General features: G+C 37.6%; 3 protein-coding genes across 7 annotated transcripts in view; 2 read left to right on the top strand and 1 right to left on the bottom strand.

Moving 5' to 3' along the window:
• LOC133980837 (caspase a-like) lies at positions 1-2,717 on the top strand (the record flags this gene model as incomplete). Its single annotated transcript, XM_062419650.1, is given in 7 exon segments — positions 1-144; positions 228-316; positions 573-749; positions 881-1,127; positions 1,323-1,484; positions 1,615-1,724; positions 1,902-2,717. Coding segments are annotated over 7 exon segments (1,037 nt in total), but the record flags the coding sequence as incomplete, so codon positions are not given.
• A 1,924-nt stretch (positions 2,718-4,641) lies between these two features.
• LOC133980835 (caspase-1-A-like) lies at positions 4,642-24,800 on the top strand. Of its 3 annotated transcripts, XM_062419647.1 has the most exons (9): positions 4,642-4,732; positions 5,316-5,600; positions 5,684-5,772; positions 6,004-6,180; positions 6,300-6,398; positions 6,450-6,546; positions 6,742-6,903; positions 7,024-7,133; positions 7,310-8,450. In XM_062419647.1, exons 1-9 carry the CDS (start codon positions 4,726-4,728, stop codon positions 7,439-7,441), a joined length of 1,158 nt encoding a protein of 385 aa, XP_062275631.1. In that variant the 5' UTR covers positions 4,642-4,725; the 3' UTR covers positions 7,442-8,450. The 3 variants fall into 3 exon arrangements, with proteins under 3 accessions (XP_062275631.1, XP_062275632.1, XP_062275630.1); XM_062419648.1 differs by lacking the exon at positions 7,310-8,450 and adding an exon at positions 22,321-24,800 and having other exon boundaries at positions 6,300-6,546; positions 7,024-7,075; XM_062419646.1 differs by having other exon boundaries at positions 6,300-6,546.
• The window catches only part of stx1a (syntaxin 1A (brain)), a 58,760-nt gene continuing 44,956 nt past the window's right edge, over positions 11,019-24,822 (bottom strand). Inside the window, exons 7-10 of one of the 3 annotated variants that reach the window (XM_062419656.1) lie at positions 17,809-17,882; positions 17,580-17,714; positions 15,393-15,503; positions 11,019-11,706 (exon numbers count right to left, since the gene is read on the bottom strand). In XM_062419656.1, the coding sequence (XP_062275640.1) occupies positions 11,680-11,706; positions 15,393-15,503; positions 17,580-17,714; positions 17,809-17,882 (347 nt within the window). In that variant the 3' untranslated portion in view covers positions 11,019-11,679. The other 2 variants (XM_062419655.1, XM_062419654.1) reach the window with 2 other exon arrangements.

Here is a 24,822-nt window from a genome sequence, read left to right as displayed (position 1 = left end):
AGACAGACAAGGCACGCGCCCTCATTGACACAGTGAAGAGGAAAGGAGATGAAGCCAGCAGGACGCTCATTACTCGTCTTTATAACAGAGATCCTACACTTCACAAAAACCTGGGTCTGTCGTCTGGTCAACCTGCTCAGCCAGGTGAGCTGACATATTTCACAGGTGTAGTTCACAAGTAGAAGAACTTCACTTTGAACACTGATGTTGTGTTTTGCGGTTCACAGCTCCTGAGCCCCAGATGGATGAGGAGTGGTCAACCACACTCAAACCAACAACAGATGCTTTCTGGAGGGAGAAACTGAATGATAGAAGTGTAAGTCATTCATAAAAGCATTATCAAATATATCACATGGTTTTAATTGATAGATTTACCTTCAGCTATTTATAGGAAATATTAGGGAAATGTAGTTTTGATGCACAAACACACAGATCATTTTTCAAGAAATATACTGGTTTTCTTTGAGCTTAGTATTTTTAAATTAAAGTCCATTATGTACAACACATTTTTCATGTAAATTATAAAAAAATACATTTTTGTTAAACTGTTTGTTTAAATTTCCATTTTTCAGACTTACACTGTGACCAAAGATTGCATCAGGAGTCGTGTGGCTCTGCTAATCACTAACATAGAGTTTACTGAAAAGGCAATGAACAGAAAGGGAGCAGACAAAGACGAGGAGAACATGGAGAAACTGCTCAAAGCGCTGGGATACGAGGTGGTGAAGTACACAAACCTCACTGGAAAGGTACTTTTGATAAATAACAAAAAACAAACACATTTTCTCATGTTAGTGTATATAAAAAATGGTATATTTGTGTTGTCTGTTTGATTGAGCGATACAGTAACTGGCCTCTGGCTTGTTTTGTTTTTTCACAGAAGATTGAAAAAGCTGTTATTGACTTCTCCAAACATCCAAAACTGAAAGAGACAGACAGCGTGTTTGTGGTTATCATGTCTCACGGGGAACTGGGAGCTGTCCTCGGTGTCAACTTTAAAAAGGGCGATCCGGAAAGAGAACAGGACAAGTTCCCCATTGATGACATTTACAAACACTTGGACACAGCGCATTGTCAAGATCTGCTGAACAAACCCAAGATCATCATCATCCAGGCCTGCAGAGGAGGTGACTTTCATCTGTTCTCATAGATAGAACAAACATCAACAAAGTTCTTGTAGGATTGTATATTTAATAGCTTTATTTTTTGTATAATAATATACCCTTGTATAAGTCTGCTAATGTCATGGTTGTGTGACAATAGCAGGCTTAGGTGACAAGGCCCTTGTGATCTTTACTTAAATTCTGTCGCATGTATTGCAGAAAAGGACGGATCTGTGCTTGTTAGTGATGCAGCTGTGGTTAGTGACGATGCACAACAGCCAGACCCATCACTGTCTGCTGGTGAAGAAAACATTGAGGATGATGCTTTGCGCCGTGCACCCAAAGAAAAAGACTTCATACGTTTTCTTTCTTGCACCCCTGGTGAGTCTGTCTGAAATATGATCAGATCTTATTTTAAAGCTCAAGAACTTAAACTTCAATAATTTGCATTGATTACAGCTAATAGTAGTTACCTTATGTAATAAAAACGGTTTGTATGTTTTTCCTGCAGATACTGTGTCTTATAGACATACAGACAAGGGATCTTTTCTCATCCAGTATATTGTTGAGGCACTGAACACCTATGCACATAAGGATCACATTGAGGAACTTTTCAGAAAAGTAAGTTATGCATGTGTAAACTCTTGTCTCGGTGTAAAATTTTCATGTACAGTAGAATATAATTTATATGGTGGAAAGTAACACCAGCTGTGAGGCAATAAGCCCAAAAAGCAAGCAGTAGTGATGTACTTGTTTAATTTGCCTTGCTTAATGTCATACACTGTTTCAACCTCACAGGTCACGCAACGCTTTGACGACGACTTCCCCTGTGCGACCAAAAGACAGATCCCAACCAAGGACAGATGCACTCTCCCGAAGAACTTCTATCTCTTTCCCGGCCTCTGAGACCGAATACAGAGTTGTAGCAACACAGATTTTTTTTTGCCCTGTTTCATTCATTCACATTTACTCCTTCATTCTATATATTTTTTTATTAACATTAAGACATGGAATTAATGGAGCACAAAGGTTGAAGAGTTTTTATCAATTTTATCAACATAATGCTTGACTCAACAGCTTACTCAGGTTGACTTTCTTTTGAAGAAAAGAAAACAGGATATTGGATGATTGCCTTCACCTGACTTCAAATTTTAAAACTCACCCACTCCCACAAAATTATGAAATGACTTTGATGTTCTATACCGCCACATCATGTAAATTGTGCATTGTTTATTATCTATTTTAAACTTTTTAAAAGCTGTGACACCAGATAACACTGCCATTACATCTAACACAATGTGAACTAAGAATAAAAAAATATGTATGTTATATATTGTTATTAACTTCTCATCATTTAAATGAGTGGTGGATTAGGCAATTATTAAACATGGACTGTATTAGAAATCCATTCCAGCAAATAGCGTATTAAGGTATAATAGCTGTTGTCATTCCTCTTTTCAGATCATGTATTTGTGTAAGATAACTCTGCATAATTAACCTTTAAGATTTTTTTGTGTGACATATTGACTATGAATGGACATTAACTTTTTTCTTCTTGTTTTTAATCCTGTTCTGTCTAAGTTTTTAACCACAAATTAAAACTTCATTACACCACTATTGTGTGCGTTTATGAGATGTTTTGAGAATGTTTTGTGAATAACATCCAGTGTGTAAGGCTGGACAAACAGTAACCAAGTCTCTGGTTGCTATTCTGCATACTGGACAGGAAAGTCAAAGGGTTGTGATCTGTATAAACGGTAACTGGCAATGATGGTCAAACATTTAAAAAAACCTCAAAGTTGAAATCAGCGTCAGTGTCTCCTTCTCAACAGTGGAATAATTTAACTGGTGACAATTTAACTTTCATGAGAAAAAGCAGTCAGGATGTCCAATTCTCTCTTCCCCTTCCTGTAGAATATCTCCATCAGTTTCATTTGTATCCACCTGTATTTTAAAAGGTTTCTCAAAATCAAGAACTGTGAGAACATGAGCAGAACATATTTTATCTACACAAGTGAAAGCAGCTTGATTGTTGGGAGACCAGACAAGAGTATTTGTACTCAAGAGATTAGTCAAAGCCCCCGCTATTTCCTGTTTATGTGCGAGTTTCAGACAGACACTGCCTCAGAGAGAGAAACAGAAGAGTTGTTCAACTACTGCTCACATGGGTTTTTCTTTTCTTTTTGTTAAAATCTTGACTCTTTAGCCAGCATGCACAACATCAGGAGCCTGAAACTGAGGAAACTAAATGGAATTCAGCCACCATTAAATGAAGCATGGCGTTAGTTCATGCAGGACATGGAAGTCATACACCCCGGCCCAGCTGTAATCAGCTGACAGCCATGGATTGAATCAGCATACCTTATCAGTCACACACCAATCACAGCCTTTCTCACAACAAGGCGGTTCCTTTAAATATGACTCCCACCTTCACTGATCTTGCTACATCAACACTGCTGTGCACGCTGCTGCTGCTGCTAGCAAAGCTTCCCCCCACCACCGCAGCCCCCCCTCTCTGGTTCAGGGTCCAATCATGGCTCAAGGGTCAATCTGAAATTCATGTCTTGCTTTTGGCCCACTCTGCATAGGGGGTTATGTATTGTGCTCCCTGTTTTAGCTCAGCATGCTGCTGGCTAATCCAGGGAGCATCTTAGAGTGGAGCCTTCAACGCCAAGTAAAACTATATTTCCATTTGTCGCAATAAATGGTTTGATCTATGACGAGAGTGTTCCTGACTGAACTTTATTATTTATACTTGTGCTTCTTTTATTGCAACATGTCAGATTGTGTTTTGTGAAAAAGTATACTATTTTAACTACTTTTTGTTGCATAGTTAAATCTAAATAAACATTTTTCACATCCAGTATAATACATTTGATGTATTCATCACTTTTTTATGTGGGATTAAATAAAGCATATTATTTTTTGAGAGTTTTGTATTTAGACTAAAAATGTAATCTGCAGAGCAGTTGTTAAAGAAAGGCAGTCGCAGAAAAAGTATTTCAAGTGTCACAAGTCCTGCATTCAACATTTCTACTGAAGAAAAAAGTACAGAAGCATCATCAGAACAATATTCTTAATGTAAATGTTATTAGCCGGAATGATCGAGGAGCAACTAATTATAAATACTTTTATCTACAGATATGGATTATATTTTATGAAGTGATCATTTGTTTTGTATGTAAAATCTTAATCTGCAAAGTAACAAAAGCAGTCAGATAAATAGGAGAGTAAAAAGTACAACATAGCATTTGTTGTTTTGTCATGGTTTTGTGAAGCACATTGTATTCACCCTTTTGTATGAAATGTGCTTTATAAATTAAGTGTGATTATTGTTTGCCTCCAAAAAGTAGTGGAGTAAAGTAAAGTGACCTCAAAATGACACAAAAGGATAGTACTTAACTAAATCCTGTAGTTACCCTTAACCAGTGAGTCCTTAAGAAAACGAAAGTAAATACGGCTCTGTGCCACTGACACGTTCAAGTATAGAGACGAAGAAGCAGAATGACTCCACCCACCTCCAGTTTGCGCATGAAGCGGACATTTCCAAGTTAAAGCTTTACGCACACAGGCGGGAAGACGTTTAGGTGTAAAAGATTGGCGTTTTGGAGTTTTATGAGCAATGGCAGGTAAGAAGATCTGTGGTTCAAGTACATTTGTCAAGCAATCGTGGACTTATAGTCGTCTGTTATTTGATAAAAGCGATCTGTAGCGTGATCGAAGAACCAAGAAAGTGATCTACGGGTACTGACTGAGTCTGCAAAAGAGGATCCGATTGAATGAAGTTTTCTAGTATTTACTTTATGTGAAACTAATATTAATTGTGTTTAGAATTACGAGCAAAGTACGCTGAAAGTAAAGTTTAACTTTGAGCTGCTACCTGGGCGTATCCACATTACGCACAACAGACTGTTGCTCCTCACATCTGCAGGCTCGCTTGTTATTCATATCTGCCTCATTTTAAACTAACCGAGAACTTCTGAGAAAGAAAACAAAACATTAAGGACAAAAATAATCATTTCTCATAAAAGATTAATTTACGAGCTTTGCCTTAGAAGCCAATAGAAGCTGGTGAAAAGTTGATGTTTTTGTAAATATTTGTAATGTTATGTTATCGTATGTCTTATTCATCATCAGCACCTTCTTTGAAACCACCAAAGAAAATTCAAAACGTTTTTTTTTTCTTTCTTTGTTTCATATTCTCTTTTCTAGACAAGGAACTTGCCAAAGTGAGGACTAAGTTCGCAGAGGGGGTGAATATAGCAGTTATTAAGCAGCTCCTGGATGACGTTTTAGAGGATGGCATCGTGAATGATGGAGAGAAAGAGTCAATACTTGAGGAGAACAGTACCAAGACAGACAAGGCACGCGCCCTCATTGACACAGTGAAGAGGAAAGGAGATGAAGCCAGCAGGAAGCTCATTACTCGTCTTTATAACAGAGATCCTACACTTCACAAAAACCTGGGTCTGTCGTCTGGTCAACCTGCTCAGCCAGGTGAGCTGACATATTTCACAGGTGTAGTTCACAAGTAGAAGAACTTAATTTTGAACACTGATGTTGTGTTTTGCGGTTCACAGCTCCTGAGCCCCAGATGGATGAGGAGTGGTCAACCACACTCAAACCAACAACAGATGCTTTCTGGAGGGAGAAACTGAATGATAGAAGTGTAAGTCATTCATAAAAGCATTATCAAATATATCACATGGTTTTAATTGATAGATTTACCTTCAGCTATTTATAGGAAATATTAGGGAAATGCAGTTTTGATGCGCAAACACACACGTTTTCTTTTAGCTTAATTAAAAAAAAAAGTACTAGATACAACACATTTTTCCTGTAATAAAATACATTTTTGTTAAACGTCGCTGAATGGTTCATTTAAATTTCCATTTTTCAGACTTACACTGTGACCAAAGATTCCATCAGGAGTCGTGTGGCTCTGCTAATCACTAACATAGAGTTTACTGACAAGGCAAAAATCAGAAAGGGAGCAGACAAAGACGAGGAGAACATGGAGAAACTGCTCAAAGCGCTGGGATACGAGGTGGTGAAATGCACAAACCTCACTGGAAAGGTACTTTTGATTTAAGATATTTTCTCATGTTAGTGTATATAAAAAATGGTATATTTGTGTTGTCTGTTTGATTGAGCGATACAGTAACTGGCCTCTGACTTGTTTTTTTTTTTTCACAGGAGATCAAAGAAGCTGTAATTAAGTTCTCCAAACATCCAAAACTGAAAGAGACAGACAGCGTGTTTGTGGTTATCATGTCTCACGGGGAACTGGGAGCTGTCCGTGGTATCAACTTTAAAAAGGGCGATCCAGAAAGAGAACAGGACAAGTTCCCCATTGATGACATTTACAAACACTTGGACACAGCGCATTGTCAAGATCTGCTGAACAAACCCAAGATCATCATCATCCAGGCTTGCAGTGGAGGTAACTCTCGTCCATTCTCATAGATAGAACAAACATCAACAAAGTTCTTGTAGGATTGTATATTTAATAGCTTTATTTTTTGTATAATAATATACCCTTGTATAAGTCTGCTAATGTCATGGTTGTGTGACAATAGCAGGCTTAGGTGACAAGGCCCTTGTGATCTTTACTTAAATTATGTCGCATGTATTGCAGAAAAGGACGGATCTGTGCTTGTTAGTGATGCAGCTGTGGTTAGTGACGATGCACAACAGCCAGACCCATCACTGTCTGCTGGTGAAGAAAACATTGAAGATGATGCTTTGCGCCGTGCACCCAAAGAAAAAGACTTCATACGTTTTCGCTCTTCCACCCCTGGTGAGTCTGTCTGAAATATGAAAAGATCTTATTTTAAAGCTCAAGAACATAAACTTTTTGCATTGATAACAGCTAATAGTAGTTACTTTCTGTAATAAAAACTGTATGTTTTTCCTGCAGGTACTGTCTCACATAGAAATGATGATGAGGGATCTTTTTTTATCCAGTATATAGTCGAAGTACTGAACACCTATGCACATAAGGATCACATTGAGGAACTTTTCAGAAAAGTAAGTTATGCATGTGTAACCTCTTGTCTGGGTGAAACATTTTCATGTACAGTAGAATATAATTTATATGGTGGAAAGTAACACCAGCTGTGAGGCAATAAGCCCAAAAAGCAAGCAGTAGTGATGTCTTATTTTATTTGGTTTGTTCAATGTCATACACTGTTTCAACCTCACAGGTCACGGAACGCTTTGAGGACTTTTCAGTTTCCACCGAGAGAATAGACGACGATACACAGATCCCAAACAAGGACAGATGCACTCTCTCAAAGAAGTTCTACCTCTTTCCCGGCCTCTGGGACAGGATCTAGAGTTGTAGCAACTCTGGATTTTTTTGCCATGTTTCATTCATTCAAATTTACTCCTTCATTCAATTATTCTAGCAATGCTTTCTGAGGTGCCACTTTGTGATTAGATAAAATATGCATTCTATATTTTTATATAGAATATTGTGTATGAATGGTAAGTTTCCTCCTGAGGAGCAGGTTGGCACCCTGCGTGGTAGTCTATGCCATCAGTGTATGAATGTGTGTGAATGGGTGAATGAGACATGTAGTGTAAAAGCTCTTTGAGTGGTCATAACGACTAGAAAAGTGCTATATAAGTACAGTCCATTTACCATTTACCATATATCAGACAGTGTGTAGAACTTTGAATTAATGGAGCACAAAGGTTGAGGAGTTTTATCAGTTTTTAATCCTTGAGTCTACAGGTTTGCTTGCTCAGGTTGACTTTCTTTTGAAGAAAAGAAAACAGGATATTTAATGTTTGTCTTCACCGGACTACATTTTTTAATTGGCTCACAAAATACAAGATAAAAAACGATATACATTTTTGACAACAAATCCACATACAAGTAAGCCTTACCATTTCCAATATACTCCAAACCAATTAACAAATCTAAACCAAGCCTTTACCAACACACCCCTAAAACAACATCAGTCATAAACATTATTACTATCATTCAATTTTCTGTACTTTGGTCTTACCATACATAATAAGGAAAAGCTCTGCTGAAGTTATGCAAATCTCCCAGTATAAATGATTGTGCTGTAAGTAGTCTATATTAGTGGTTCATTACTTGCTTTGTTATACTAAACTAAAGATCTTTAATTTTAATGCATTCCCACAACAGATGGTGCAGGGTTCCTTCAGCAGCACGGCATTTATATACATTTACTGTCTCACCTGATGCACATTTTATATAGCTCTGTTGGGGTGTAGTATTTTAAATAGCCTTAGTTTGTTTTTTTGTACAATAAAAGGGCTGCCTTGCATGTTTCCATATATCTTTTCAGAGAATATCATCCTCTTTTTTGTGGAGATCCCTGATCCATTTCTTTGCACAAGTCTTAAATTGACCATTGGTGCGTTCATTTAATATTGTGTATAACATTTTAACTATATTTTTATTGAGCAAGATGTGGTTAAAAGTATATTTTCAAATATCAATGTTCAATTTTTCTTGGAATGTTCTTTTTAATAGTATGTCATACAGTGATGGGAATTAAGTATTCACTTTTTTGGATATTATGTTCGATGAGTTTAAAACAGTTGTTAGAAAATATGTGATAGAGCTTAGTGATTCCAATGTCTTTCCATTTATCTCATTTTATGACCTTTTTGTTTACTGTTACTGTTACTGATAGTCGAGTTCTGTCATAGCACATAGTTGTGTTCATTCCTATGATCTTTGTACATGATTTCAGGATGTTAAATGACCGTCAATTGGGCTTTACATCATTTCATTTGGAAATATTTTCATTAAAAAAAAAAAAAATTGTAACATTTTCATCTACGTATTTCCAATCTTTGCTTGAACTTTTCATCATAACCATCAGGCTCTGGAGTTGAGTTAATGGCTTTAAAATACAATTATTGGCTGTTCTTATTATGGTAATTATTATTATTAAATTATTATTATTATTATTATTATGCTTAAGTAGATACACGCTTCATGAATATCATTCAAAGAGCCACTCACTGATCTGCAGCTACTCGAGAATATAAATTCAAACTAATCGTATGTTTGAAAGTCCTTAGGTTTTTAGGATAGAGGTCTAGTGCTATGGAGGTGTTTTGTTCAGTCTCTTTGAAGGCATGAACACTACCTGTAAACATCAGTTACAGTTTTATTTGTTTAATCTAGATCAGTGGTAGTTTAGTTATTTGGTAATCTAATACAAGTTACAGTATGCTTCTGAGTTTATCTCATGTTAATGGAAAGCAATTGTTTCATGTTTTTTTATCCATAATACATTTTTTAAATGTATTAGATCTACAATGTGCTGTACACGTGTTTATGTGCTGTTACTGCTAATTTTTTGTCGGAAATATTTGTTAGTTTTTTATTTTAGGTATGATAATTTTTTGTACCTATTTACTGCCATTTTTAAAAAGCACTAACAGGAGCTGGTGAGAAACAGTATTTCTTTTAAAGATTTGTTTTGCCTATTATTTATATAGTAACTGGCAGAGAGGCAGACAGGAAACAAGGAAATGACCTGCAGCATAGGTCCCTGGCTGGATTCGAACCAGGGACGCAGCGTATACATGGCATGCACCCTAACCACTCAACCAGGGTGCTCCAAGAAACATTATTCAATTCATTCTGTAGTAGTAGTCGGTGACATGACAATAAACTGAATCTTGAATATTGACTCTTATGAAGCCAGACTAGTCCAGACTAGTATGTTCTAATTTATAATGCATTACTGCAATATGTACAATATTCTGGTTAGGCAAGTGTTTTACCGAGGGTCTGCGCAATACTGTATATGTGTTATACTGTAGTTAGATTAAAATTTAATCGAGGGATTGTGTAAAATTGTGATATATTGGTGTCTTTTATCTTGATGTTATCCTGTGTGAATGTTAAGTGACACCATGTATGAATCTCTCTGAAACAGTAGCTTACCAACCTTCAGTTACTTAACCAGCCACACACACTCTGTTTTTTCCACTTTGCTTGCATAGTTTGGGTGTTGGGTGGGTTGGTCTCTGAATTCCATGTGAAGAGTTTTTGTAGAGGTGTCTGTAAATTATTTAGTCAGTTTTCTGTTCTCTTTTTGTGTGACCCAGCCACTACACAAATTGGCTGGTCCAACATCTGGAGACCTGCATTGTACAGAGCAACAGCTGGTTAGCAAAGCCACCAGAGAATACAGTGCAACATTGATGCAGTGACCAGCAGCTCAGCAGTCCTTGGTGGATAATTTGGCTTTGCCTCATGCAGGGAAGAGAACTGTGGCTGGGTGTGCTTTTAAACCATGTCTGTTGTCTTTTGCCCATTTCTTTTATATTTGTAAATAAATTACAATTTTGTTTTTTTCTGGGGAAGGAGCCCTAGACCCCCCACCAATTATGTATCACGTCCACGGTTGCTCCCCCATTTTAAAACATAACCAGGCGCCCATGTGCACGTTATTCATCCTTATTACTTAGTAACTCAATAAATATCTTGATTTATCACAGAGTTGTTGTGTTTTCTATTTCTTCAGATGATGATAAATGATGATTTAATGACTAATTAATTACATTAATTATTTTACATCCTAATTAATCATTAATTAATTAATCAATGGAAGGGCTTAATACTAATTTCAAGTATAGTGGTATTTCTACATAACCATTATTGGGTTTCATATCAGCAGACATACATGTATTTGGACTTAAAATAAAATAAATAAAAATAATCTTTATTATTACGGAACCCTTTAAAGGCCTCAGAATTGTTTATACTTTTGCTTATATGTTATTCAATATTTATCTGTAATCATTTCTTACGGCTGTGTTATTGCTGTAAAACACTACAGGGCACAGTATATTTAGTCTAGAATGAACAACATTTAATCCACTTACTAAAACACCCTGTCTTGATGAAGCAAGGCACAAACTCTGATTTTGCTTTTTCAGACAAACTTTACTTGAAAAAGAAAAATGCTCAAATGAAACAAACAAAACCATGTCATCACAATACAACACAAAGGCAACAAGTTGAGTAGGCAACATGGTAACATGGTTGCAGTCTGTGCATGTCTGATGTGTCGCCAGAAAACTGATATGAGAGTCTTTTACGGGGCTACTTTGAGTTTATGCTGACGCTGTCATTGACTCCTCAAGTTCACTCATTAGAAATAAACAGAATAGTAGCTTGACAGAAGGATATACTCTGTTTAAAGCTTGAAATTTATAAAAAAAGACATAAAACAACAATGTTTTTTCACTTACAGATCAGAATTATCAATCCAACCAGACTAGACTGTTAACAGCTTATTTGAACATATTGGCAGTGTTAGAGAGCTTTATATCAGTTTACACTTTATACAAAACAAAGACACAGGTGGCTATTAACAAGCACTCATGTTCTCATTGCGTGACCCACATGTTCAAACATGTAGCTACAAATGAACATATTCTTTTTCACACGTATGCATGCACTCACTCACACTCAACACTGGAGCAACAGTCAGAAATGCTGAACAACTGGTAAGGCCAGCTCAAATAAAGTACAGTAGCGTTGCTTCCATAAACTACAAGATAGATCACTTCAGGAAGATTTGGCAGTGTGATGATTCTGCAAGCAAAATATCTAACATCAGTACAGTTGTCTCCTTTTCATTTTGCAAAAGATTAAAAAAAAACAACAACACTAGTTTACAGTGAACTAAACCATGCAGGGTTTTTGGAGGGAGGTAGAGGAGATTAGAGAAAAAGTAAAAAGACTTGAAAAGCTTCAGTAAACAGACGTCTATAAAAACGTGGCTTTGAAAACACTGCATTTAAGTGGCCTCTCACTCTGCCCCTACAACACAAAATAGACATTAAAACTGAATAAGTGTCATATTTGGAAGTTGGAATGTATTAGTATAGTGTTACATATCATTTAGTAGGTTTTTCATTCAAGAATTCACTTTTGGAAACATATCGTTGACAACACTCAACACTCAGATAAACATTTTGCAGCACCACACATTTACAAAATAGCAACTCATGCGAAAAACACCTCTGGCCCTGTACACTGTATGTAAAATGTATCGTGTGTTAACGACGCTTGTGCTAAATGTGTAATAGATTGCATTCATGAAAAAACATGGAAATGTGGTCTGTTTTTGCTCTGTCGTGTGTGTGTGTGTTTCAGTGTGGACTGTGGCGGAAGTTTATGCTAACGTTCCCCCAACAACGGAAGCAATGACAATTCCCAGAACCACACAGCATATAATAATCATAATTTTCTTCTGAATAGTGTTAACAAAAAAAGAAAAAAAAAAAAAAATCCAAGGCAGCAAATGAGGAGCAGAAGAAAACATGTTAGAAATATCATTTGTACTTTGCCTAAAACATGTTACAATCTTCATAATAAGGAGAACAAAATGCAGTTTGGAGAGAGGATATTGGATTTTAATACAATGTTGTTGGAGTGTGACTGTGGTTTAGAAGCATTTTCACTTCCTCTGCCTTTACAACCATAACTCTTTGGTTCCTGCATTTTGCTCAGACCACATTAAACAACATACAGTATATTCCCACATGCCACATGAATCATTCTAGCATATAAAGCCACTATGCACAGACTATGAGAATCCTCATTTTGGCGCCATCTGTTGGTAGTATGAAAGCATCACACATGAAGGCAAGGGCAAGGCAAAAAACATATCCAGACCATACCAGGATAGTTTAATTTTTCAGTAAAAATCTACACAGTGACTTTAAGCCAAGCTTAACTTGTAAAACTTAACTTTTTAGCATGCATACATCCACATGACTTCATAAACAGTCAATGTCCAACATTTAATGTCTGTGGAATCAACAGTTTCCGACAACTCTTAAAGGAATAGTTTGACGTTTTGGGAAATACACTTACTCACCTTCATCTGAGAGTTAGATGAGAAGATCAGTGACACATGCATGGTAAAAATGTATGTAAGAAAGAGGAAAGTAAACCCTTTTTTTGGCGTCCTGGAGTCCTGTATCAATAACTTATGATTGTTATAAGAACTGGATATATTATGATAGATCCATCAGGGTTATTTGCTGGCTATTTCTTAGCCAATACACTTCCTGGAGTATTGTCGTCGATGTGAGGTTGCCAGGCAACCAGCAGAGACTCCAAGAAGTGACTGCCCAGTCTCAGCATGTAACCCCTCAAAAAACCCAATACGCTAATTTCCCATATTGTTGAACTATTCCTTTACTACTATTACAAACAGGTTATATTTGCAAAACAGTGAGCAAGAACTCAAAAAACAGGATCTTGGATCAGGATTCATCTGAAAGGCTGACTGTTCATGAACTTACTCAATGTTGAGGTATATGAGAAAAATGAAAATGGTCTTTGACTCTGATTCCACATACATTTATGTTTATTATCAATTAACTAACCATTTATATGCCACTCTGTGTTTGAAGAAAAAACATGCAAACAGACTGCAGAATATGCACATGACAAAGGTCTGTGAATCATGCCACACAAAGCGCAAACAGATCCTTAAGATGTTTGACTATTTAGTTTAGAAAAAAAAGCTAATTAGTTTTTTTATGTAAAATATTTGAGTGCACAGAAGCATATTGAGCTGGTTTACTCATAGATGTTCTTCAGACCAGTAATGTAAGATGGTGTGTCCGAGCTCACAAGCAACAACTGACTGTACATTATAAGACCCAGTATACAGTACATTTTTAACAGCTGAACAATAAAGAGTGTGTCTCTGTGTCCTAACTGAGTCCGACCACCAGGCAAATAATGAGGACGGTCACAGAGACTGCAACACAACATCCTATCAGGATCATCTTCTGGAAGGGGAACAAGGAGAGCGAAGTTTCAGATAATGATTTGGTGGATGTAGAAGAGAATAAGAAGAGACAGAAGGAAATAAAGACAGAAAGAATGAAAGAAACTTCTCAATCCTTGATTATAAGTGGGGGGACTAATCAGATGACCCTCCTGGTGAATTGGGGCCACACGATGTATGAAATTCCTCTTCCTGTGAGTGCTATTATGGATATTACCCAAGAGGTGGCAGAGTTGTTCCACAGTGGTGCAGGTTTTTGACTGAGGGACATACGTTATTATTATTATTATTTTTAATCACTGAGTGTTACATTTCTGATCTCTTTCAAGTAACCAGGTGAATAACCCGCTTTAGGAACTGTAGACAAGTGTTGTTTTTTTGTTTTTTGTTTTTTGTTTTGGTCTAACCAACTCTCACAGCCCAGCCAGATGAGCTCAAGCACCTCTTCATCAACATTACCTACTCTTTGAGTTCATTTTAAACTGGATGTTATTTAACACTATTTATTACATAAAACGGGATATTGTTACAATGTTTTTTTCATAGAAGACATTGTGATGTTTAGAATTGTTGTGTTGTGCCATTACCACTTGGAAACATGTATTTTGATTTATCTGCCTGCTTTCTAGATGACACAAGCTCTCAGGAGTAGGTGACGTTCAGGTGTTACAGTTGACTCAGGCTGGTAGGAGGTGTGCCGCCTGTGAGGTAGGCCTATTGTAGCTGGCATTTAATTGGTTAAATACACTATCAGAGTAGCTTTACACCAATTTGCAATCCTATTTGTGTGTTTATTTTCCTTTTAAACACGAATATGGATCAAATGATTTAAGGTTTTTAGAGGTAACTGAGGAAGTGCGCTCTGGTTGGGAACCACTGCTGTAGAATACTGTACATGTCAAGTAAACTCACAACATACATGCTCCACATACCAAATACATGACAGATGAGCATGCAGACACATTGAAGACTGTCACTGCACCACAATATATTCATGCAATGCTTCTGTATGTCAGCCATGACATCTTCAGAGTTATGTGCGAGCAAATTTGTGTACATGCATTGTTTTACTGTGTATGTGACTCACCCGTCGAGCTTTACTCTGGTATTTAACCGCCTTCTTAGTGTCTGATACTGCCCTCTCCACATAGTCTACTGAGTGCTCCACATTGTACTCTATGCGGTCTATCATTTCCCCCTAGGAGAGGTTAGTTACAGAGGAGGTGTGGAAGACATGCAGACAGGAGGAGGAAAGATGGAGCCAGATGTGAAGGCAGGAGGAGGAGGAGGAGGAGGAGGAGGAGGAGGAGGAGGAGGAGGAGGAGGAGGAGGAGTGGATACAGATGGAGCGGAGTTGAGGGACACAGGGAGGAATAAAGGGTGAAAGAGAATGATAGAAGGGGACGCAAAAAGGGGAAAAAGAGGAATAACGAAACAAGTTAGTTTCTAGACTATGCGTGTTGCTTCTCACCCGTTTGCCGGTCTTTTTGAACTTTTTGCATTTTGGGATGCTCTCTTTTGCCTCCTCCACGTACTCCTGTGCCCCCACCACACTCTGCTCAATGTTGTTCACCAGCACACCCTGCACAAATACAAGAGAAAGAGTCACTGTAGTCGTGTTGAGAGCGAAAATTGGCCTGACAACATCGGCCTAAAAACATGTTCATCTTGAACCACATCAAGAACGAGACTTCATAGATGTGCTTTTAAATCATCGTCTTTAGTTCTCATATATCTTTATATATTTTGACAATAATTACTTGTTTCATAATGTGTATCTTATAGAATTTGAAACACTGGTGGATTGTGAAGGTTGTGAAAAAGAGAATTCATCCATTCTCTTCTTCTCTTTATTCCTTACTTACTACACGGCCCATGAATTTATTAAAGCAACAGGAGTCAGTAACCATGTTTAAATCAGCATTCATCAACAAAGAACACCACATTTACACATCTAGCACTGACCCAGAATTGATAAAAGCATAACAAATTGAATGACTATTAAAGTATATACAGGTCTTCATGCATGCACTCCAACAATGATTTCTCCAAGTATAAAAAAGAGGAAATGAGGAATCACAGGTAAATTACCTTACTGTATTAGAAGGGGAGTGCTGTTCTTGGTTCTTTAGAGCTTAGAGTCATTGTTGTGATGACAGTTGTGTCAAGGAAGAGAAAAAAAGAGGAAAAAACAGCAAGCTGAGAAAGGCAAAATTAACAACCGGACTGAAGTATAATATCAAATGATGTGGTTAATAAAGGAAGGATTAGTTAATTGAATTATTTACATTTAGAGCATTAATATGTGTGACATGAATAAAAGAGTATGCACTCACTCATAGAAACATGCACAATACGACTGTATTATTTGGCATTTATACAATTACTACTCCTACACTAAAATTATGAGGGGAAGCCCACTGTCTCATTGTGTCATCATTGTAATTCATATCACTTACACAACTTCACGTTCACTTAAACGAGACAGTGTGTCTGAACTTTTGACTTATACCGTACATGCAACAATTGACTTTAATATTCGTCATTCAGCTGATTTTGTTATTCATGTATTCTCTCACTCAGATTCCCTTCTGCATAATTCAGGTCGAGTATTTCTGATGAGGGAAACAGTTAATCTCTGTGGGGGTTCAGCCCACATACTCGTGGAGTCACACATGCAGGCAGCAGGCCTACAGTTGTACCTAAAGCTGTGCACTCTACTGAGCAGAACACAGGCCCTCTTACTCTTAAGGATAATCTTTGTGTGTGGCTTGGAGAAGCATTGGTATGTATCCAGGAAACATTATCAGTGCAAGTAAGTTCACTGCTAACAAGACGAGGTAAGCCCTCCTGTTAAATCACACGGGGCAAATGAGTATACAACTATAAACTAGAAGGTCTTTGAAAAACAACAAACCTCCACTAATCATGAAAAAACTGGAAGCCTCTTTTTAAGATTTAGGGATTGCTTATTTTAAGTGATGCAGGTTTGATGCTCCAACAAAACAAACTGAATGCAACACTTTGAAGTTGCCAAGAATAACTCTAAAATGTCATATTTTCTTCCCAGCTACTGAACACACCACGAAAGTCACGTCTAAAAAATGCTCTAATGGCAGAAATCCCAATTACAGAAAATCATAAAAGTCCAATCAACTCCTTGAGCCTTGAGCCAAAAATGATCTGTCCCCTAAATTTTGTCTAAATTTGCTGAGATATTTTGCAAACAGACAACCAGATGGAGATGAAAACACAATTCCTTCCAACTCTGTTGGCAGAGATAGGCCTATGTTTGTACGAATACACTCGACAACTTGTATGCAAATTAAAAGTCTGCTACTTGCTGTTTGTCTGAGGTTGTCTGAGTTATTTTAATGAGGGGGAGAAGCAGCTGCTGCAGAAGGCTAGCATGCTTAGCTGGTTAATTATTTTAACATAGTGAACACAATGTGCTGCTGAACTTCTGTATTAGCCAGGCCACCCTTTCATATCACTGCCAAGAATAAACTTTTGAATCCAGAAACTTGTCAATTTTTGCTCTGCACTAAATGATGACAGATGGATTACCAATTTATGAATAGCATTAGCAGGTTTGTATCCACATGTGTTTGATTGAGCCCAAACCACACAGCTGTAGAAAGAGGATTAATGATTTCACCTGGCTCTCCACTAACATGGCCATGTCCATGAACATGTCATGAAGCTCTCTGATACTGTTCTCCAACTTGATAATCTCAGTGTGTCGAGTCTCGATCTCATTCATCGCTTGCTGGGTGATGTTGTCCATAATGATCTAAGATCGTATTCGAGAAGGAAAGAGTTAGAGAGTAGAGAAGTAGTTAGATTGCTTTGTGTGCATTTCTTGCTGCATTTGTTCCACCACTTACCCCCGAGGTAAAGATAGCTGGGTTGTCACTCTCCAACATGCTCTCCAGCTCGTCATTTGTTGTGTTTCTCCCAGCTAAAAGGACAAACACACACAGTTGTAAAAACATATGTAGGTATTTGACATTTACTGAATGTGTGAATGTGTGTAATTTTAAGCCCAAGAATAAAGTTGTCTAGGTGCAATGCAACCTTGGATTCAAAGGGTTCCTCAAACTACGGTGAGTGAGAAACACATTAGGAAGCACTAATAAAATTCCCTGGATGATAATATTCACCCCCTTCCTTCTTCTTATCTGTCTGAAGATTAATCAAAAAGCTGTGCACCTATTCATCTGTCTCTACTGTCCATACTGCATTATAAAGTCTTTATTATTGCAATCTTTTTGAACAGCAGCTGATGTGAAAAAAATCATGTGCTAGAATTCAGGATAAACATATATTGCTTGAGTCAAAATTAATGATGAAATAACAGTTACAGCAGATGTAAGTCTGTACCATCATGGATGTGGATCACTGGACTTTAACTTTTACACTTTCAAGCTGATCTGAATGTGTGTTTTGAGTGTGTTTGTGACATTGTCAGCATTCAGTCGAGAAAATATGCAATTCAATTTAACCTGCAACACAAGGCTCAACAACAACTGCCAGCCTCAGCATGCACGCTTATCACCACACACAACTTCAGCTGCATAAACACTGTGCGGCTCCAACACTTACAGACTTACAGTTCAAATACTGGCCAGTCAGATGTAATACACTTTTCAGATAAGGTCTTCCACATTCAGTTCTCTCCCAGACTCATGTGAAGACGATCAATTATGTAAAACACCTCACTGAAAAATGTTGTCCTCTGCCTATTTGTTATAATGGATTTTGACGCTGTAATGAAAAAAAAGCCCAAACTTTTCATGACAGCTTATTGCATTCAAGCATTTATCCTTTTTGCATTGCCTCCTTTAGCTTGTGCATGATATGCTTGTCATTAACCTCCGATACTCTATGTATGCTTTATCATGTATGTACATTTGTTGTTTGTTTTAAATACTATTTTGAACAGCTGCAGCGATTAGTTCATTGATGGAAAATTATTCGCTAATTAACTACTTTGATGATCAATTACTTGTTTTGAATAATTTTTAAAGACATTTTTAATCCAGCTTTGTAAACATGAATATTTTCTGGCTTTTTTTGTTTTCTATGATAGTAAACTGAATAGTTTGTTGTGGACTGCTGGTCAGGTCAAAAGAAGACATTCACCCGTAGTCATCTTGGACTTCGGGAAACACTGATCAACATTTTAGACCTTTTTTTAATCAACCTACATTTTACAACTAATTGGTTATTTGATAAAATAATTAACAGATGAATCAATAATAAAAAATAATAGTTAAAGTAAACCATAAAGGTAAGCTGCAATGCATTTCAATGTGTTTAAACCAAAATAGACTCTTTTTCTTTTAATCAATCTGATTTCTAAACAAAAAAAGGACCTGTGAAAATGTTGAGTCTGAAAATATCAGTCATGTTTGATAGTATCAGAACAGCCTGGGTCAGTCTGCACCGTAAGACTGTAGCTTAGCTTAGCACAAAGACTGAAAAAAGGGGAAACACATTACCAAACCGACATTAGAGTGGTATTGCTATTTTCTTCGAACTCACCAAGAAAGCAAATAGACTTAAGCTTATTTCCCCAAAATTAACTATTCCTAAAAAACACCAGACACTTCAATTTTGCCCATGATATATCCGACTAGACCTACACTCATAACAGCTTAGTCAAATATTGCACTACTTTTGTCTCTCCAACATCTTCTTCTGCACTGGGCCTCCAGCCGCTGTGGTTCCTGGGAGATTTTGGATGCAACTACAATACCTCCGTTCATGACCTAATCAGAGAGAGAGAGAGTGTGTGTGTGTGTGTGTGTGTGTGTGTATTGTGTTCATATGTCTGATGAAGACTTGTGGTTGGTGTGGGGGTCTTGGTTGCAGAGCAGGCAGGATGATGGTGAGTGATGATGGTTGGGAGTCGGAGGCAATGATTGCATTCATGAAATGAATACTGATGAAGCTGCTCTCTAACATTTGCCGCGTAAATGTAAAGGGTGGCACAAGTGCCCGTGTGTGTGTTTAATTTCTCTTTACATATAATGGTCATATTTTGTTTAATCCAAACTTCATACTAATATCAAACAAAGTATTTTCATTTAGCTGTGGTTAAGTGGTCCTGCTGCGTCAATATAGTGCTTCACAACCTATTCATGTTCAGCAATGACATTTTGCAGTTTGACAAATGAAAGAATGAAGACAGAACACAAAGAGGAATGAGAGGCCACATTCAACACATGATAGTGATCAATTCCATAATATCCCACCCTCTCTGAAAATAAATAACATCTCTATCATTAAGGCTAAAACTACAACATTAAGAGGGTCAGAGTAAGAGTTGAAGAATGGAGAAAAGCGACAATGAGTCACGGATAATTGTGAAGAAAAAAGAAGGAAGGCCCTGTGGTGCTACCCTACCCTATTTATCCCCCTTCCCACACAAGTGCGCACACAAAGACACACACACAAGCACATTCCCACTTCTCATCTGCTTTTTTAAAGCCCTGACAGGCTCCGAGGGAGCCTCTTATTTGTTACCATGGAGACCCAAACCCTAAGAAACATAATATGAAGCCAAGAAGTCTCAATTCACCCGTAGCATTTATGAGTTATTAAATCATTCATACTATGTTGCTACCACTAACAATATTATTTAATTTCCATTGTTATGTAACATAAATGAAGTGAGACCCCTAAAGAACTGAGTGAAAAGGCAAATTGATATATATGCCAAATGATTATGCAGAGCAAAATAAGCTTCTGTTTGGTGCAATGTGAACTGCACAGGAATGAGAAAAGCATGTGTAACTTTTATAGCTTATTTGTTCACATGTAGGTCAATCTGTTTGTTGTACTGGAAGAATGTGTTGATGTACATCTGTGTCTTTTTCTCCGGCATTGTGAGTGCATCTCTAAAGGAGTGTCCGCGGGGAAATAAAATAGCAATCAAATGTCAAAGAGGCCCTGCGATACCTGTGACCAACATACCCTCCATCCTGCTACGGCTCCCTGTCTGATTACTGCTTAAGGGAAGAGATAAATGAGTAATCATTTTTAAATATTTAACTGAAATGCGACATACAGTACAAGCTGCCACACTGTTTTGAAATATGACCAAACCCCAAAGTGTTTTTTTAATCTTCAGTTGCAATGCAAAAATATTCAATATTGTTTGGGACTATGATTCACTGTCACAATAGGCTGGATATTAGCTCGGTATTTAAATTATATTAATATAGAGTTTAAAATAGTACATACATAGTTTGCTAGCTTTAATCTAACTCTTAGTGATTAACTTTGACTTGAATGAACCATATTTAAATGAAGTTCAGTTGACTGTAATGTTGACTGTAGTGGTAACGTCAGAAATGAACTAACAAGGCAGAAAGTCCACAGCCATGTTAATGATACTAGCAGCATGTTAAAATGCACACAATGACGACGCTAACATCCTGATGTTTAGCAGATATAGTGTTTATCATAAAGCACATTGAGTTGCCACAGTGTATGAAATGCGCTATATAAATAAAAGTGCCTTGCCTTGCCTTTATCGTGTCTGCCATCTTAGTTTAGCATGCTTACATTTGCTAATTAGCACTTAACCGAATGTAGCTCAGGCTCATGGGAATGTTTATAACTTTGCAGGTATTTGGTCATAAACCAAAGCACTGGACGAATTGACATTTTGACCTGATCATAACACTAGAGGGGATTGGGGAAAGCAAAGGATTACTTAAGTTATTACAAGCCATCTTCTAGTCACGGTGGATAACTGTGCTAAAGTTCATGACAATCCATCCAAAATCACAAAGATTAACTTCATGACAGTGTTTAGAGGAAAAGTCAGGAGATCACCAAAGTCAGTAGGATTCATCATCTAGGGACCATGAATGTCTGCACAGATTTTGTAGCAATCCATCCAATAGCTGAAAGATTTCGGTCAGGACCAGCTGACCGGCACTGCCATGCATAGAGCCAGTCGGCATGGTTAGCAGCAACACAAATAAATACACAAGGCTGACAAACAAAGTAGACTTATTCTGACCTCTCATGTGTCGACATATATTGAATATTGGAAGCAGAAGAAGCTTTCACTGTCTCAGCTCTTCTGAACTGCAGGTATATTAACTCAAAGGTGTGAGTTGAATTCAATTGTGATGGAGAGGCCTAGCAACTGACAACAGTAGTTTTTATGGAAATAGTATTTCAAAAATATCCATTTTTAGTCATGTAATAAAGTAGGGATCATCTTTATCCATACTGTAAAATGATATAGTATATTCTATAGATACACAGGGCTTGCGTTGATATTTAAACATATGACAGTAGTATTTGCAGTATCCAGAATATTGGTTTTGAGTTCATGATGCTTTGCTCCTTGGTCAGACACCAATAGAACTTATGGTTGTTGATGCAAACAGCGGTAAAGATGCTGCTTTCTTAAAAATGCCTTCTTTCATCTCTGTATCAAGCAGGTTTGTGTAGAGGTGAACAGAACAGGGGAGAAGCAGGAAAGAAAATATCAATACTCAGTCTGACAGACCAGACTTGGTTTTCCCTCTGTGTGTGACACACTTGTATTGATTCACACACAAACAAGTCAAATGGGTTGGCACTACACAAACACACGCTCTCTTACCATATAACCCTCAAGGTAAAAACTAACTAATAAAAAAAAAACAACAAACCCAAATGTAATCTTAAGGGGAAAAGCTTTAGTGGAGACTTGTGAACTTGTTTCCCTTAAAAATTGTGTTCCTTTCCCTCATTCTCATAATTTCCCCTCTCCTTTATGTTTTCACTCCATCTCTGTACTCTCCGTGTGTGTCTAATCCCTTCCTTGACGACAGGTGATATCAGCGAAGGCCTCCTGTGACTCGACCAGCTGACAAATCAAATTCAAATGGATCTGGAGGAGCTTGAGGAAAAAATGACTCAGGTGTGTGTTTTTTACTCCATGACGATGGTTTGTGATGGTCCCTTGGTTAACACCAGAAAGAACCTGCATGTCAACCCAGTTGCCGCTGTTCTTTTGACAGGACCACATTTAGTGGAGTTATACTCGGCGGTGCTCACACGTCCAGACCTGGTTGCAAGTGTCCATCCTAAACTGACAGATGGCCAGAGGAAATTACATCTACGCCAAATGCCCTGCCACATAACTGCCCCTGCTCTCCTCTGCTATTACCACTAACTGACTCATAGGGTTCTTTTTTACATGTGCGAGTATGTGGGTGCCTTTGTGTATAAGGTGACTGTGTGACGATGACTGTTAGGGGCAGCTGGTGCAGAGCATCCTGCCAGCATGCCGTGGCAGAGGCCGTGTCAGTGCCTGGTCCAGGAGCATGGGGCCTGCAGCTAGTATCTGTCAAATCATATTACGCAAACGGTGTGACACGTGTGAGAGCAGCTCAGATCTAAGCTGCAGCAACCTGGCATGTGCATGAATAAGGGAGTAGGTGTTGGTGATGTATGTGTTTTGGAAAGTGGTCTCACTAGGGATAAGTGTGAGAGTGGTTGTTTACTACACACCGGTTCAATTCAAAATAAAATATGGATGAGTTAAAGTGAAATTTCTTTGTGAACAAAAGATGCAATGGAACATGTTGGAGCCTCTTTTTCCATTAGATGCAGGAGAAGATACACTTAACATATACATTAAACTGCATGTCAATCAGGTAAAGTGACTATTCATTTAAGTGTACCACAAAAAAAGTTAATAGACCAAAGAGGAGTATTACTGTAAACTAGAGACAATGAAGCTATGAGTTATGAAAATGGTCACGGTATCCGCAGGATTTTTTAATGAAGAACTTTCAGAAGCAAAGGCTTTAAAAAAGAAGTGAGATGAGACTGCTTCTGTAATCATGACACTTCTCACCACATGAATTTCACTGATTGAGACTGAACAAACTGTTAAAAAAAAAAAAAAAAGGAAATGCCGGAGTAATTTTCAAGCCCATAATTTTGACAGGAACTGGTCTACGAGTATAAATCATACATGTAGATGAAAAGCAGCTGTGTGAGATCATTAATTAACACCTTCAGACTTTCATAAGGGAGTGTAGACAAACTAACCCTCCTGCTAAAATAGGTGATGACAATATGTAAAATGATTTCGAACATTAACAAAGTAGTGGAGAATGCAGGTGCATATTGTTTTTAATTTACTTAAATGGCTCTAACACTTAACAAATAACAGAAAAGGAGTGAATATGCAGGGAAATATGGGAATGCTGTTGACTGCTTTGACAATAATCTTGAAAGTGAATGATAGATAATTGTGTTTTTTTACATGTAGCAAAGACCAAAAGTTTTAAAGTGCATCTGATTGACAGTGACAGTTATACATTAGGCAAACATTTTCATATTTTGTGCATAGTAAGTTTAGAGCGCACTTATCCGCATCCAAGCTATAGCACATCTAGCCCCTGAAGGTGGGATCAGACTACATGATATTAGACTGATTTGACAAACCTCTGGCATCAAGAATGAAAATGAGCATCGTGGCTGACAGTCGACCATTTTATCCCCTGTAGTGTAACACAGTGGAAGACGACCAGTGTGGCATCTGGGACACCGCACAATGCATTAACACAAACATTAGCATGTGAGAATTGTTCTCAACTATTGTTGTATTTGTTTGACTGTGTTCCCTCAGTCTTGACAATGTTAAATTTCCCAGCTCAGTGACCAAGAGCTGATTGTCTGAAGTGACTTTTAATGGGAAAGTGATCCCATTCCTCATATATAACTTGACAACTTAAACTGAAACAATAAATGTTTCAAAATACAGAATGATTAAGAATAACTCCATGATTCAGAAGAGATGCATATGTGTTGGCTCCATGCAGTGCTAATATGTGTCCAGTCAGTATAAAGGGTGGTGGAGGATTTAGCCTCCCACT

Source organism: Scomber scombrus, chromosome 5, assembly GCF_963691925.1.
Source record: "Scomber scombrus chromosome 5, fScoSco1.1, whole genome shotgun sequence".
Classification (NCBI taxonomy): Eukaryota; Metazoa; Chordata; class Actinopteri; order Scombriformes; family Scombridae; genus Scomber; species Scomber scombrus.
The sequence above is the reverse complement of the archived record's forward strand: the minus strand, read 5'-3'. Positions and strand labels throughout refer to the sequence as shown.

What these genes read in the sequence shown, in the direction of transcription:
- LOC133980835 (XM_062419646.1), top strand. An exon ending in AGAAACTGAATGATAGAAGT is followed by an intron (nt 5,773 to 6,003) that starts GTAAGTCATTCA and finishes TCCATTTTTCAG; the next exon opens with ACTTACACTGTGACCAAAGA. An exon ending in CATCCAGGCTTGCAGTGGAG is followed by an intron (nt 6,547 to 6,741) that starts GTAACTCTCGTC and finishes CATGTATTGCAG; the next exon opens with AAAAGGACGGATCTGTGCTT.